The 15,268-nt window shown below is 45.0% G+C and overlaps 1 protein-coding gene across 1 annotated transcript in view; it reads right to left on the bottom strand.

The window, feature by feature from the left end:
* The window catches only part of runx2b (RUNX family transcription factor 2b), a 38,134-nt gene extending 23,156 nt beyond the window's left edge, over nucleotides 1-14,978 (bottom strand). Inside the window, exons 1-2 of the mRNA XM_070987863.1 lie at nucleotides 14,763-14,978; nucleotides 14,423-14,546 (exon numbers count right to left, since the gene is read on the bottom strand). Coding sequence (XP_070843964.1) covers nucleotides 14,423-14,480 — 58 coding nt within the window. The 5' untranslated portion in view covers nucleotides 14,481-14,546; nucleotides 14,763-14,978. The remainder of the gene's footprint in view (nucleotides 1-14,422; nucleotides 14,547-14,762) is intronic.
* Between the last annotated feature and the right edge of the window lie 290 nt (nucleotides 14,979-15,268).

Here is a 15,268-nt window from a genome sequence, read left to right on the forward strand (position 1 = left end):
GAATACATTTGGGGTAATGTGGAAAACATCCTTAATGTTGTAGTGGAATTTAATTTAGGAAATGTTAGGGATGAAATAATAACAGCCCTTGAGTCAATTTCATGCCATCAGTTTAATCAGCCTAATTATTTTTAATGCATGTGTGTTTGAACTGGAATTTAATTTTGGAGCTGTTTTTTTTTTCTTCTTTGGTTTATTCATAAAAGACACATCAATGAGTACGTTATATAAATTTCAAATCCCAAATTTATCCTGACAATCAACTTGCGCTCACATTTTTAGGCCAACTAATCAGTCTTGAATTTGGATTTTCTGCACTCTGTTATTGTCCCATCAGAGGCAGCGGCAGGAAGAGCCTGATCCCAGGCCCCGAACGCCGGCCCCCACCCCTCGCAGTCGTGACTTAAGCCCTGACAAGCTCGGCTCATCAAAGAGTGTTTGTCCCATCTGACTCCGCTTTGCCTCTCCGCTGTGCGTCCAGCATCTGTCTTCCAGCTCCCTACAGGATACGGCTCGCATTCATACAGTAAGGCCTGCTGTCTGGCTCTCTGTCAGTCAGAGGTAGGGCGACCTCTGAGTTTAAAATCTGTCGTTTGAAGTCCCGAAGATGTGAGGGAGACACCAGAGAAGGCGTTAATGTGCCAGAATACGCTGTTCAATCAAAAAAATACCACTTCCCTGCCTCGGTGTCCTGGATTAAACCCAGCCAAAAAGTCTACTCCTGATTAAATGTGAATGCTGGAACTTTGATGCAGTGTTGGACTTTTTGGATATCTGACCTATCCCACTCAGTATTAACAGATTTAATATTATGTTGTAATGAATCGAGCATAAAGCTGCTCGTTCAGTGCGGCTGCTGCTCGCCTGGTGCACAGCTGGATCGTCTCTCTCGGCTCTGGTATTATTCATCTACTGTGTTACACTGGCTTGGAGTCATTGCACAGTAGGAGAAGTCACTAACAGTGAAGAACCACAGTATACCACATTGAGCAGGATGTGCGTTTTATGATTTATGGTAATATTGTATTTCTGCTGCTCAGATTCAATTATTTGTTTTCAATAAAAATCAAACTCAGCTGACACTCTCTGACTAATTTTCCTGTCGAGATATCAAGCGTATAATAAGTTTCTGTTCTCATTCCCACTTGGAATGACAAAGGCTGTGTGAACCGCTAATATGTGCGCACACACACGCTGACTATAATGCTGACAGCAAGCTAACCATGTAGGATCTCTCTCTTCCCTCGTCCTTTTATGGCTGTGCCTCTGTCAGCTTCTTTACATCTCTCTTGGTGTTTGACACAAACAAACACACACTTAGAGACTCATCCATCCTCGGTATTACTGTAGCACCTCATTAGGAAAGATGATAGAACAAGCAGAGCTGATGCTAAAAAGTGCATTAACAGTGATGGGTTTGAGCAGGATACGACTGGCTGTATGGGTTTACGTGCTTTTTATATTTGACATTAACTATATATTTGACTCATTCATAAAGAAAAATAATAATAACACAAGACAGCAACACTCTCTCCTCCTTTTCACGAGCGCATATACTCTCATCATTCAAGAGGAAAAGTACAGCCACTTAAGACTCAGGATTAAGGCTACATTTCACAGTGGTGCATTTTTCAAGACACTTAATTATAGCTTTCTAGAGGAGGGCTGTGACCAGGCCCAGGCTTTTTCAGCTCTAACGGGATGTTTCCATGTTTGGCAGGCCACCAGCCAACCGGCCTGCCAGCTAACTAATCAGCCCACCAGGCCAGGCAGCAAAAGATCCAGTCCACTCGCCAATCACCCAAACCAACCAGGAGAGCAGAACTGCGGCTGCGAAACTAGCCAGCCGGACAGTTAGTTGGACTTGGGCTGGTAGCCAGCCAACAGGGCAGTCAATTAGTGAACCAGCGAGCCAGCAGAGGAGGATGATGACGGGCAGAAACTTTACTCCTTGTGACCTCATCGACACAACCTCAGCGACTCACATCCACGCACTGATCCCAGATCACTGCTAAGCCCTTAATGACTGTTTGTCACAGAGCCCGTGACATCACAGTGAACTGTTAGGACGGGGACGGCACGTTCTGCGGTGCATGTGTGTGTGTGTGTGTGCGTGTCTGTGTGTATGTTCCCGTGCAAACCATTTTCAAGCTGCGCAATCCAAGTTTTGTATGAGACTTCAAGGTGGCTTGAGTGGCTGTGCCTATGGAGTTTAATGTATTTATTTTTCAGCGAGAGAAGTGAGATGCAGAGAGAGTTTGTCTGATATTTCACTCTGTTCTTGAACTGGCAGAGAGCAGCATGGAAAGAGATGGAGACATGGAGGGGGCGGCTGCTCACTGCTTGTGGCAGGAGAGAGGGAGGGAGGGAGGGAGGGGGGTATAAAGACAATTTCCTCTCTGCTCTTATTGCTCTGACTGTCTGCCGCCTACCGCCTTCATGGAGGTCCCTAATTGAGATCACTTGTACTTAAAAATAGGAACAAAAAAGGAACTTCTGTGGGCTGGGAGATGGAGAGGAGAAAATAAAGCAGTAATATGTGACGAAGGCTGCCATTAAAGAGTCCCAATGATAGATCTGAGCGACTGGGGCACACGGAGCTGAGAACTCTTTCTCTGTCTGCCAGCGAACCTTCAGATGTTGACGTGTCACACACCACCTGCTGTCACAGCCCCAGAACTGTGCATGTGTAAGAGTGTATTTGTAGGTTTTCTGTGTGTGTGGGTGTGTGGCTCTTTGATGGGGTAGGGTGACAGTGCCCGGGGCTGAGGCCAGAAACACGGCAATTCAGTTTTTCCACTTTAGCATGCGAATGTGTGTGTGTATGTTAGAGTTTGTCTTTACATAGCTGCAACAAAATATCTTTGCAGTCATCAGGCATGTTTGGCTGCACCACACTGTGCAGCCTTTTGTGCCATTAGCTATGCTATTATTAGTGCTTCACTTTAATTCAGCCGTTCCACCAATCAAAGCCTCCCTCGAGCTGCCTTTCCCAGACTCAGTCCCAGAGTGTCCCTAAGGCGTGCTGGTTTTCCCTTCAAACCATCTATCACTCAATCAGGTCTGATCGTGCTATTAATCAAACAATGACCCCCTCCTCAGAGACCAGTTTGAAGGATTGGCTTGGAGGAAACGCAGCGTATCCAGGAGTGGTACCGGACCACGGCTGGGAACAGGAACCCCGTAAAGAGCGTTTTTCTTGGACCGAGAGATTCTGTAGGTGCTAAAGACAATACAGACACTCAGGCTCGGCCAACATTCCACTTTACACTTTTCCCTTCCTCTGTGTATTTCACTGGTCTACTTCCCCTCTGCAAACTAGCCGGCTAGTATCAAAATATTTATAGTACATCTGCAAGACATGCTGTTCTCATGTATCCAGGACCGTTTAGCCTTGTGTTCATTATGCGAGGTAAAACTAATACCAGATTTATAGGGGGAGATTTCTCTCTGTTCTCCTGGTCTGTGTAGTAGGATTGAGGATGATTTATGTGAGGTAAGGAGGCACAGGCGAGATAGATAGAGTGACTACACGGCGAGAGGCAAACAGGCAGCGGCCCAGACTAGCACTCGCCGGGGGGCTATCGGCTATCACTCGCCCGTTTCCACTGCTCCTGTTTTGAGAGTGGAGGAAGGTAAGACAGGACGGGCAGTGGCTGGAGACAGGGAGGGAAAGGAAGGAGACAGGAGGTGAGGATGTATGTATGTATATGCATGGAGGCTGGGTGGAGGAATGTCCAGGTGCACTGGATCCAAATCAATGTAAGGAGCCATAGAGGAGGGCCAGATGGAGGCTGGGGGGGGTCTGTTATGGATGCTCAATTGCACACAGACATAAACATAGACGCTGTCAACCCACGCTCTGAAATGTACCATATACATTTTTTGTCCTGGAGCATTTAAATGTATTAAATATACTATTTGTTTTGCTTGGCCATCTTCACAGACTGGGTATCATGAATTTTACTGACAGTGAGCCCACATCCAAAAAACCTTAAGATAAAGTCCTGGCATGGCATTTGCTCCTTCATTTCTGGGGGGTAATCAAAGTCAAAACTGTCAGTCAGTATGTCCAGTGCTGAGACAACAGCCAATCAGATAAACAGGAAATGAAAACACAGAGCTGGGCAGGAACCGCATGCAGCCACAGCACTGGGCGTGCATCGAGCAACGGCACTCAACTTCCGAGGGTTTGGATCTCGCTCTCCTTTTCTTTTTCCTGATCTTTTCCTGATCGCAGTCCAGCTCGGCGCCGCTCCAAAACACTGAGCCTGAACTCTGCAACCTGGAGCCCGACATACTAGACCAGATTCGAAATGGCCCCGGATTGTGAACATTTTGAGAGGCCTCAGACGCAGCATCCTTCGCTCTGTGCGCTGAAGGAGTTAACAAATTAAGCTGAGAGTGTCACCGCTGATGCAGCACACTCAGAGATGGGCCTTTGCCGAAAACCTTAGCCTGTAATTACACAGAGCCTATTAGGCTACTGGTCAGAAATGACTCACAACAAGGTGGGGGTGTAGAGGGGGAGAAAAGGAAGGGTGGATGGAGTTCACTTTCATGGCTTCCAGCCGGAGATGTCCTCGGACAAAATCAGTTCCATTCATCTTTGGAAAAGCGAGTTCAATGAGAGAAAACATCCCGAAAGTTGGGGGAAAACATGATTTCACAGAAGATAAATGACTATTGTTTGATTATGTGACCCATGACCCTGTATTTTCCACACATACTCAGAACTTGCCGGTTATTCCAGGACAGGGCCTTTTCATGTCGTGTCTGCGCTGCTCCTAGCTGAGACTCGGATGACGCCAGCTTTATAGCGCCTAAATCGAGTTCCGAGCAGGGAGACTCATCGACTGCTGGGTCCCATGGGGAACATCTATTACGTTGTGAAATGCTGTCCTTCAAACACAATCTATTCTGTGGTGTTGCATTATAGCAAAGCTGAGAATTTGAACGTCACGCACATATAAAAATCCCTCTCTGGCAATGGGGTTGTTGGGATGTGGTCTCGGGCTGACAATTAAATTGTCCGCTCGGAATATGCTGTCACTCTGGAAGCTTGAGATTTACGGCGAATAATTTCGCGAGAACTGATCATCTTAAATGTTTCAACTGGATTTTATGGCGTCATAGATCACTCTGATATGTTCTCGCGTCCTCCAGAGACTGAAAACTGTCCCCAGTAGTTGCAGAACTCATTTACAGACAATTAAAGAAGCTCTAAACAATCCAGCCCCTTCCAACTGAACTGTTGTTGAATAAAGTTCTCCCACCGAACTAGTGCAACTTTCCGGCAAAACGGGTAAGGATTTGACACTTTACAAACCACAAAGCGGTATCACATAGCTCTCTGAAGCATCAGTCAGGCTAAGCAAAGCAGCTTCTACCAGTAAAGAAAAGTTACAATCCAGGTACACAGGGTTAAACGCTGTAAACATTAAACCCATGTTTACATTGCAAGAGATTCTTTTTCATCAGTAATTGCCTCACACTGTGAGCCTGATGATTGGGTAATATTTATGATAGGCCCTTGGGGTCTGCTTCCCTCCCAGTCTCTCTTATGTCTATAAAATCTTTTACCCTTGGCTCAACTGTAGCGCAGACAAGGTCCCATTAGAACCTGATTGTATATGTGCTTTTAAAGTGTGCCTCTATAGTGCCTTTAATGTGCACAGGCCATGTGCTTATGTGCACATATGCATGTGATGTGGGTGTGTATATACAGTGTGTGTGTGTGTGTGTGTGTGTGTGTGTGTGTGTGTGTGTGTGTGTGTGTGTGTGTGTGTGTGTGTGTGTGTGGAGCAGTAAAGGGGCTGGCTCTGAGACTTTGGTTAACCGGACTATAATTTGGAGGCCCAGTGAAGACTCCCAGCAGCCTCTCACTGTTTGTTTACCAGAGAGACCGACTCTACTGTTTCTGCTGCATCTGCAGGGTCCTGCAGGAAAAGGGCGTGTGTATCTGTCTGTCTGTGTTTGTGTGTGTGTGTGTGTGTGTGTGTGTGTGTGTGTGTAGGTGTAATCATGTGTGTAATGTAGTATTCATGTGAAAGTGATATTTTGTAGAATAGGCAAAGACAAAATTGTCTGCGGGCCTTATAAAGACCATTTGGCCTGCAAATCTTCTTAAATTAACATATTTTCTAAAGTAAATCTTTTTTAAGAAACCAGTGTGTCCAATTAAACTAAAGAACTCTGACATCAGTCATTCCCTTATTTTTCCTCATACACCTTTAAGCGACAGTAAATCAAGACTAGAATACACACACACACACACACACACACACACACCTCCTTTTCTTTCCTGAAATGGTAGCTTTGTCATGAATAAGAAAACAGAAAGAGCCCAACTTCACAAAAAAACACCCTCACATTAAAAAGTGTTTGTCAGCAAAAAATGGCTGCTATTTTTGTTTGTGCCGAGAGTAATTCTCCCGAGACTGAGCTGCTCGCTTTCTGTCCCAATTGGGCTTTTTGTTTTTCACCAATCCTCCTCCCAAGCAGGAATAAAAAGAAAACAATGCAATTCAAACGACCGGAGCTCCCAGCCTGTCATTTAGCTGTAACTTTGAATTGTCTTTGCTCTGCGTGAGCTGTTTTCTTTCACACACACACACACACACACACACACACACACACACACACACACACACACACACACACACAGAATTGTTGCAGCATCCTAAAATTCCATCACGAGAGAGGAAGAAAGACAGAGGAGGAGAGGAACTTTCAAAATATCACTCTAATAAAATATTCCTGCTCCTCTGGGATCCTCCTTTGCTCATTCAGCATCAGGAGAAGTGAAGTGGAAAAGGCCTGTTATTGGTCTCCGTCCAAAAAAGAGAAAGAGAGAAAAGAGAGAGAGACCTATTTCCTTTGGGGAAAGACAGAAAACAGAATGAGCAGCGCAACAGTTGACGGAAAACTTTTAACTGCGACAACAAAAGTGAACTACAGACGACTGTAAGAGGGCAGCTGTCTGGGTGAGTGACAGCATTCAACTCCAGACTGAAAGCCTGCTCCGGCGAGGATCAGACGGCGTGGATGTATGTGGACTTTGATCAGACAGCGCGGCTTGTCAGCGCAGGATGATTGGATTGAATATGTGTAAACTGGAACAGCTCAGGGATCAACATAAAACACACCAGCTACAAGTCCTCAAAAGATGCCCGCCTCAGTCAGAGGAAGGAGCTTTGAAACAACCTGAAATGTAACGCGGGGGATTTTGCAGTTTTGTAACACTGCTGTACAAGCAGAAATCCCTCAAAACTTTTCTTTTTTATTTCACAGCAAGAGTCACAGAGACTTTTAAAAATTTGCAGCACTTTATTTTAACCCTTGTTTAACATTTATAAGCAGCACCTTCACACTATAACTCACTGTCATTACTTAAATCAACATAAGGACATTTTAAGTGACTTTTAATGCATTTGTACACAGTAACTCCACCTTTGAAGCATTCATAACAATATAACACAATTATATTCATTACTTATCTTTATTATATTAATCAGTAAGGTACTTATTCTAACCATCTTTATTAATGTATAATTATTTATTCAGATATATTCTCCCGATCAGTTCAGCGAGCTGTTCTTTATAACAACAGAGCAAACTCAGCGCTCCGATGAAGGCCATGGGGAATGGGTGAAAGCCACATCTGGCGACTGAACCTTGAATTAAGAATTTTTTTTGGTCAAAACTGTTATTTCCATGGTGAAAAATGAACCTCCAAGCTTAACAAGCCTTCATTTGTGAACAGTTTTGAACCCACGTGTGAATGATAAACAGTTGAAAAATGCTTTGTAACACACAGCAATCACATGTCATTAAATATAATTACAGCTATGCTGTCATCATTCATGAGCTGTTAACGCTTGTGGATGCTTCACAGGAGGAGTTAGGCTTGTACACAAATACATTAACACTTAAAGTGTCCTAATATCTGCTTACAAGCACACTACAGTGTGTCTATACATTGTAATTTTATTCTCCTTCGAAATGCTAAATATGGGCGTTACAGAGTTTCTATGTAACATCGCTCTCTATTTTTTATTTTTTTTTAGCTCTTAATCTCAATTATCTGCAGGCTTGTTTCCCCCTTCTCTCTCTCTCTCTCTCTCTCTCTCTGGAGGCCACTTTACAAATGAGAGCTACCATTTCTAGCTTCCCTCTTCTCCCCAGAGACTTGTCAATATCAGCTACACATACTATTCAAAGTTCAAAGACTAGCATCCCACCACACACACCTACGCGAGCTCTCCTGGCCCCCTTTGTGTCTCTGGGGCATATTTAATTTCGGTGTCTGTGCACACATTGGAATACATCCGTGTGTGTGTGTGTGTGTGTGTGTGTTTGTGTGTACGCCACAGGTGGTGCGGTGCTGGTGGCTCTGTTCTGATTATTGCGGTGGCCAAAGCATCGCCACCCTGTCACATTTGTCATCACCCTTTTCCTGAAAGCGTGGGTGGGAGGGGAAGGACGGAGGCAGGACATAAGGAGAAGGAGAAGGGAAGAAGGGAGAGGAGGAGGGCAGATGATGGTAAATGGCCACCCCCGCGGAGCCATATGGGAGGTGGTTTGAAAGAGTCAGTCTTGTGTTGCTCTTACGGGATGCCCCACGAGCGCAAACCAATCCTTCCCTTTGTATCATCTCCGTCTCACTTACTCTTTTTCATCCTTTTCATGCTTCTCTCTCTAATCTCTAATTTTCTCACATTTTATCTCTCACTCTCACATGAAAGAATAAACAGGGAACCCCTCTCTTCCACGCTCACAGGCTTCCAGACCACCATAAAAGGCTCGTGTGGGCGTAGCCGAGTGGGTGGGCACTTTGATTTTCAGGTGTATTTGATCTGTTGTGTTCACACCTCGGCGCAGGCAGGGGGCCAACAGAGTGGGCAGGTAATTTGAGCAAATTAGGAGATGGGGCCTGTGTGTTATTAATGACACCCCATACCCTCCACTGCACGTCCACCTATTGTTCCCTCGACTGCACACACCTTTCTTCCCTTCCGCTCCGAGTCCCCCGGTCCCATCTGCGCCTCCTGCTTGACACCCACCCTCAGCCCCTCTGAAAGCACAGTATGTGGAATGCACGCACACACGCACGCACACACACGGTGCACATGGGACGGGGGCGGCAGGGGGTGGGATTGGTTCCAGGTGCCAGTTTGAGTGAGAGCATTAATCAAGCAGACAGATCTTCCTGTCACAGACACCTTTAGAGTGCACACACACACACACACACACACACACACACACACACACGTATACTGTACAGCTATACACTCTTTACAGTGCTTGCACAGTAGTATCTACGAAAACACCGAACTCCCATTTAAAAATACAAAATTTTACCACAAGCGCTTTTTTTTTTTATGTGTGCTGAGTGGCAAATGATTATGACACGTGAGAAAGTGAGCGCCGGTACCAACGTCTGCAGGCACGTTATAACAAGGTGTACTTATCCCCTCAGACAGCTCCACTGACCTGCTGCCAAGCTACTGTTCACAGATCAGAGTCAGAGCTCGGTGCAACTCTTTGATGCTCCTTTACTCATCTTGTTTCGCCTTCTCCTTGAAAACTGAGCAACACCCTACCCTTTTACGTTCACACTCTGGCAATTTACAGTATGTGTGACCTCACATAAATAACCAGGATTGCTTAAAAAATATGGCTAACACGTCCAACCCGTGCTGCTCTTTTCATGACCCACTGGTAAGTAGGTTTATATATTTGGGAGTTTGGCCTGAGTCAGAGGGGATACCACATTCCTTTAAGATTAAACTAACAAGGGGAAAAACCTGCCCTTTTCTCCGGTGTGGGGGTAGAACAGGTAAGGCCTTGTGTAGGTGCTGTGGCCACGCTCTCACTCACATCGTTACAGGCTGAACCCAAACATCCAGGAGGCTCGACACTCCATATTTCCCCCCTACAGAAACACGGAGCGTGGAAGCGAAGCTGTTTCGCAGCGACGCGAGAGGGAACTCAAGACAATGCTGTTCAGGTTTCCTGCGGTTTGCTGTATCAGCTCCGCTTAAAGCCATCCTCGGACTTAAATAACATAACCGATACATGAATGGAGGAAAGAGAAGAAAGGAGATGAAACAGAAAGAGCAGAGTAAAAGAGGTATATGAATCTGGGTTATAATACTGGTGTTCTGTTTCATTAGGGTGAACCGGTTCCAAGATAGACCAATTTTCAAAGTGTTAGGTAGTTACTTCCTCTCTGAGGGCTTATATCGGATAACGGTAATTCGCCCAGCATGATGCAATTGAAATGGATGAAGGGCTGCAGGATCTTGTTAAGTGTGAAAATAGCACAGCGCTGCATTAAAAGCTTCACTGGCTAACGCAATGGCATTAAGCTACCTGGTAATTATGGTGCATTCAAAAAAAATAGCTATGCGCACTGGGGCGTGAGAGATATCAAAAAACACATAGCGTTTTGGCACGCATGTAGCGTAAACACCGCATCTAGATATTAAACATTTGCACTGATTTATGAGAAAGAGATGTTAGCACTCATAGAGTTTAACAGATAGGCTTTATCGCCCCTTCCAGAAGATTGTTTTTGAGGCTATTATCAACACTTTAAATAGGCAGAAACTTGCAGTAAGTTGGCAGGTTGCTCTATCACCATCGTGTAATTAGCCCCCCAGCTACTGTACATGAGGATAAAAGACAGGATAATACACAGTGCCTTGTGAGTATTTACACTGAACTCTCCGTTTGTTGATGCAGTCTCCGCGTTACAGGAGCGAATGTAATCTCACTCCGCCATATTTCAATAAATCCTCACTGCTTAATTTGGAAGGAGGAGAAGCAGATACTGTCTCTGTAGTTCAGAGTTGCTCTGGACGAGGCAACAAAGTGCGGCAGAGAGAAAACTCCTCACAATACAGGACTTCTCTTGCTTTGTCTCATTGATCCATTGATCGAATTTGTATTTTTTTCCATCACTGTTTCAGATGAAATGAACATGCTCTGCGCAAACACCTTGACAAATTAAAAGAAAAACACACTCTCACATCCACAGAGGCAAAGACATATTTCGGGCCGTTCAAATCACAGGTTGCAGTGTTCCCATGACGCTCTCATTTAGACTTTCAGAACTGCCTACAATCTATTTAGAGCCATAATTAACCCACCATTCACTGTTGGTCCATATAAGCGAAAATGCAGACCAATTAATCTATCTTTGATTAAACACTGATCACGTCAACATTCTGCACCTCCCTGATTACCCTCAGGAATTATGAAGACTAATGTGAACCTCCAGCGCTAATAAGTCCTAATAGCTGGCACCGAGTGCAAACACACACAGCACCATTTTACTCCATCAATATGACCCTGCTGGGATTAAATAACATGTTTGCCTCAGAGGTACAATTAAGCATCGCTAAATAGAGTTCCTTTGAGCCTGGAGTTAAAGGAAGAGTCTTCTCTGCACAGTAGCAGCCAGTGAAGCGCTCAGATTTTTCCCCCTGGCTTTTTCAAATTACCTATTGATGAGTGGGCTTCACGTCTCTCCCTGGCTAGGGGGGGAGGAGGGGAGGATGTCTGGTTCACTTTTAAGATGTCTCCAAGAAGCAGGCCTGTGGTTAGATCTAAGGCAACACTTATGCAACAGAAGCTGCCTTTCTCAAATACATATACGGTTTCCCTGCAAATTATCTGAGATTTTCTTTGGGGAAAGTTTTCCGCCCGGAGTCTTCAGATATTTACCCACATTGCCCCGCTTTCCTTTTGATCGTGTTGATTTGGGTCCGTCTGTGTAAGCAGTTTTTTTTTTTTTTTTTCTGCACTGCGACTGCACAACTTTACTGAACGATAATTGCTCCCATGACTTAATTGTCTATATGTAATTAAGTTTGTAATAGAGAAAATAGGCATTTAAATGTTCCCCAGAGAGGCATGGTGGTTGAGTGGGTGCCACACATGTTGAAGATTATTCTGCCCTCCCCATCTCATCTGCCAGTCTGAGGAGTTATAAAAAATGTATTTGAGCCAATTAAATGAAAATTGCTTGATGTAAATGCCAAGACAAATTTTAATGAGCCCCCTTTTCTCAATTTGGAATACTTGCCCACTCCCTCAAGTCAGCTCAATTTATCGCTGGGAATTTTACGCTCAGTCCTAAATTAAAAATGTCCTTAAATACAAATCGACAGACGGGATGGAGCAATGTGGGTTTCTGACTAACAAAACAACATTTTGTAACTTGTGTTCTCAGCAAACTGGCTGACGCCGGGCAAGACGGTCCAGGAGAGGCATGGGAGCAGGAGAGCGTGAAGCAAATATAGAAAATCAGTCATATCATGAGTCATATCATGTGTTTTTGCCCAACAAATGGATTGAAGTTGTGAGGAGAAGACAGTTCATCCATATACCTCAAGGCCAAGATTAACAGATATAAATACATGTATTAAAGTCTAAAATCTATGGAAAAAATTAAACAGCAAATTTCACCCTCTTTCAGTTTATTGAAGACTCAACTCAGTTTCCCTCAAACTCAGATTCTCTCTCTGTCTGACCAAAACAAAAATGTCCAGGACGTCAGTCCTAGTTTTTGTCAGGTCTGATACAGCACAGTACCCTCCATCTATTTATTTCAAATCACAAATACAACAGAAAGCACTGGTGGTCTTGCAAAATCACATTGCGCTGTCAAGGGGACTTTTTGTGGTTGTACTGACAGATTTACAGCCCAGATGTTCATAAACAGGGGAAACATCAATGAGCCGCAGCACAGGATCAACCAACAATACTTGGTTGCTGCACGAGAATCGATCCCTGATTATCTTTCCTGTGAGTCCCTCCACCTGAACATCTGTACACATCTGCTCCCCTCCGCCTCAGCTACAGTATGCTTTTAATTTCCTGCAGCGCTGCTCCTCTCCCCTAGCTCTCCCGCGCTCCGACCCCAGAGACACGCCAAGAGGTCAGGGGTTAACATGGTAATAGGTGGTGGTGATTGGTAGAAGAGCGCTCACTCTCTCCTGGCTTTCAGAGCGTATTAGGAGTCACCCTGCTTCTGTGTGGAGCAGGAGCCCAGAACAGCTGTGTCTGACCACGGGCCGACTTCTTAAAAACATCTTTTAAACATTTGATTTGGACAGCGAAGTGGATGCTATGGACCGGAGCGAAGAGATGGAAGGGGAGGGGTTGGGCGGGTGGGTGGGGGGGTATTAAACTGCGCCTGTCTATTTCTTGTGTCGCACAGGAATGAAAATGTTTGTTTAAATTTGAGAATTCATCTGGTAAGCCTAAAACATCATTTATTTTGTTGATTAAATTAGATTGTGTAAAGAAGCTGTCATAATAGAATACAGCAAACCCAAAACAGAGGCCGCAAACTGGAGCGTACGAGCTGGCCTTCACAGGTCATTGGAAATCATAAAGTTGATGCTGCTACTGTTCACAGGTCTTGAATTTTTGTGGTCTTATTTCCGATAGATCCACTTTGGCAAGGGTGTTGAATATGTGATGAACATGGAGAACAAATTGGATTGAGCAGACTTACTGTGTGATTCTTTGAAAATATAAAGATTTTATGGGAAGAAAGCACCAATAAGGAGATTATTAAGCCAAAAAATCACATTTGAGCTTTTTAGTAATTTGCAGAGAAGCGCTAAGCAAGAGTAAAGTGATTGTTTTCTGAATTACTCTAGTGTCTAAATTACAAATTCATATCACGGAAGTCAACATGGATCAAGTTCTTGTTCGAAGTGGATTTATGTCTGTCGATTAAATGCTCCCCAGAGGCTGCAGATATCTGCACTGATTAATTAATGACAGCAGCACGACCAAACAATTTCAGGAAGCGATTACAGCCCTTTCTTGGCAAACTAATCAATACTTCTTCCCTACGCACAACAGAGGCACCCAACACACACAGCCCAGTAATCCCCACATCTTGTTTCAATGCTCAACTGTAAACTCTCTTGTGCAGCGTCTGTTTACGTTTGTCAAAAATATCACCCGTGCTTTTGTTTTTGGTTCCGCAATGGCATCGCTTTGTAAATCTGAGGGTATGTTGCACAAACATGTCATCTCCCTCTTTCAGAAATATTTATAAACATCACGTAGAGTAAATACTGGAATCTCTAAATGCAGAGAGGTTTTTTTTTTTTTTTTGGTATTTGCGCACCACAAAAAGCCTTGATGATAGTTGGGTCTTTCTTCCACCGCAAAAGCTTGGACCTTGATAGCCGGGTCCTCAATGACCTCTGCTGATCCCCTCCACTCAAATGGACCCAAATCCTTCAATTGGATTCAAGGAACTTACCCCCTTTTCCCCAAACTCCCTTAACTCCTCTATCCAAACCTAAACACCTGACCCCGAGTCCTCCCCATGACCCGGAGCCCCTAACCCAACTCCAGACACAACAGCAACCGGCCAAGCGGTACTTACCCCAGAAGAAGTTTTGTTGACATGGTGTCACTGTGCTGAAAAGGCTGTTAGATGCCATAGCTGCCTCTGGTTGCAGCAAGCCCCACTTTTGTTCCTCTGTGGTTTCCGTGACCCTTGACACGTCCTAAACCAAGAGCACGCAGCGTGTCATGAAGAAAAAAAATGGAAAAGCCATCCACAAGACATGCTTCTACGTATCAACTATTTGGATGACCACAAGTAACAACCAGGTCTGGTTTTACAGAGAAAAAAAAAATTGCAGAGGCAAATATCGCCTTTGCGGATAGATCAGATGGTGTCGGACTTGCTTGCTTGGCGAGTGTGGTTGGAACGTACTTACTCGCTTAGCGCCGTCCTTGTGACTGGTGCTGGCCCGCGACGATTAACCATTTACACTCCAGGTCGCCCTCAAACACCAAACCCGAGCCGCACGTCTGTGGTTCTGTGGTTGTTTGGGAGGCGAGCAGAGCCCTCACACAACCCAAAAGGCACCAGCTTTAAAACTCGTCTCTTTCCTGCCCTCCATGTGCCGTCACTGGAGAGCCTGGGTCACATGCCCTCTGACGTCATCACGGCACAGCAGTCGAGTGGGACAGCCTACCGTTGTGGCTTTCTTCCCTCTCCTCTCCTCCTCTCTCCTCTCCTCTCCTCTCCTCTCCTCTCCTCTCCTCTCCTCTCCTCTCCTCCTCTCTCCTCTCCTCTCCTCTCCTCTCCTCTCCTCTCCTCTCCTCTCCTCTCCTCTCCTCTCCTCTCCTCTCCCCGGAACTTTTTTCTCTCTCCTCCCCGGCTCCCCTCCTTCTCTCTTACGCGTGGTTCGGCAGCGTTTCCAGGCTCTCTGGGGGATCG

The sequence above is a fragment of the Chaetodon trifascialis genome, chromosome 19 (assembly GCF_039877785.1).
Source record: "Chaetodon trifascialis isolate fChaTrf1 chromosome 19, fChaTrf1.hap1, whole genome shotgun sequence".
NCBI classification, from domain to species: Eukaryota; Metazoa; Chordata; class Actinopteri; order Chaetodontiformes; family Chaetodontidae; genus Chaetodon; species Chaetodon trifascialis.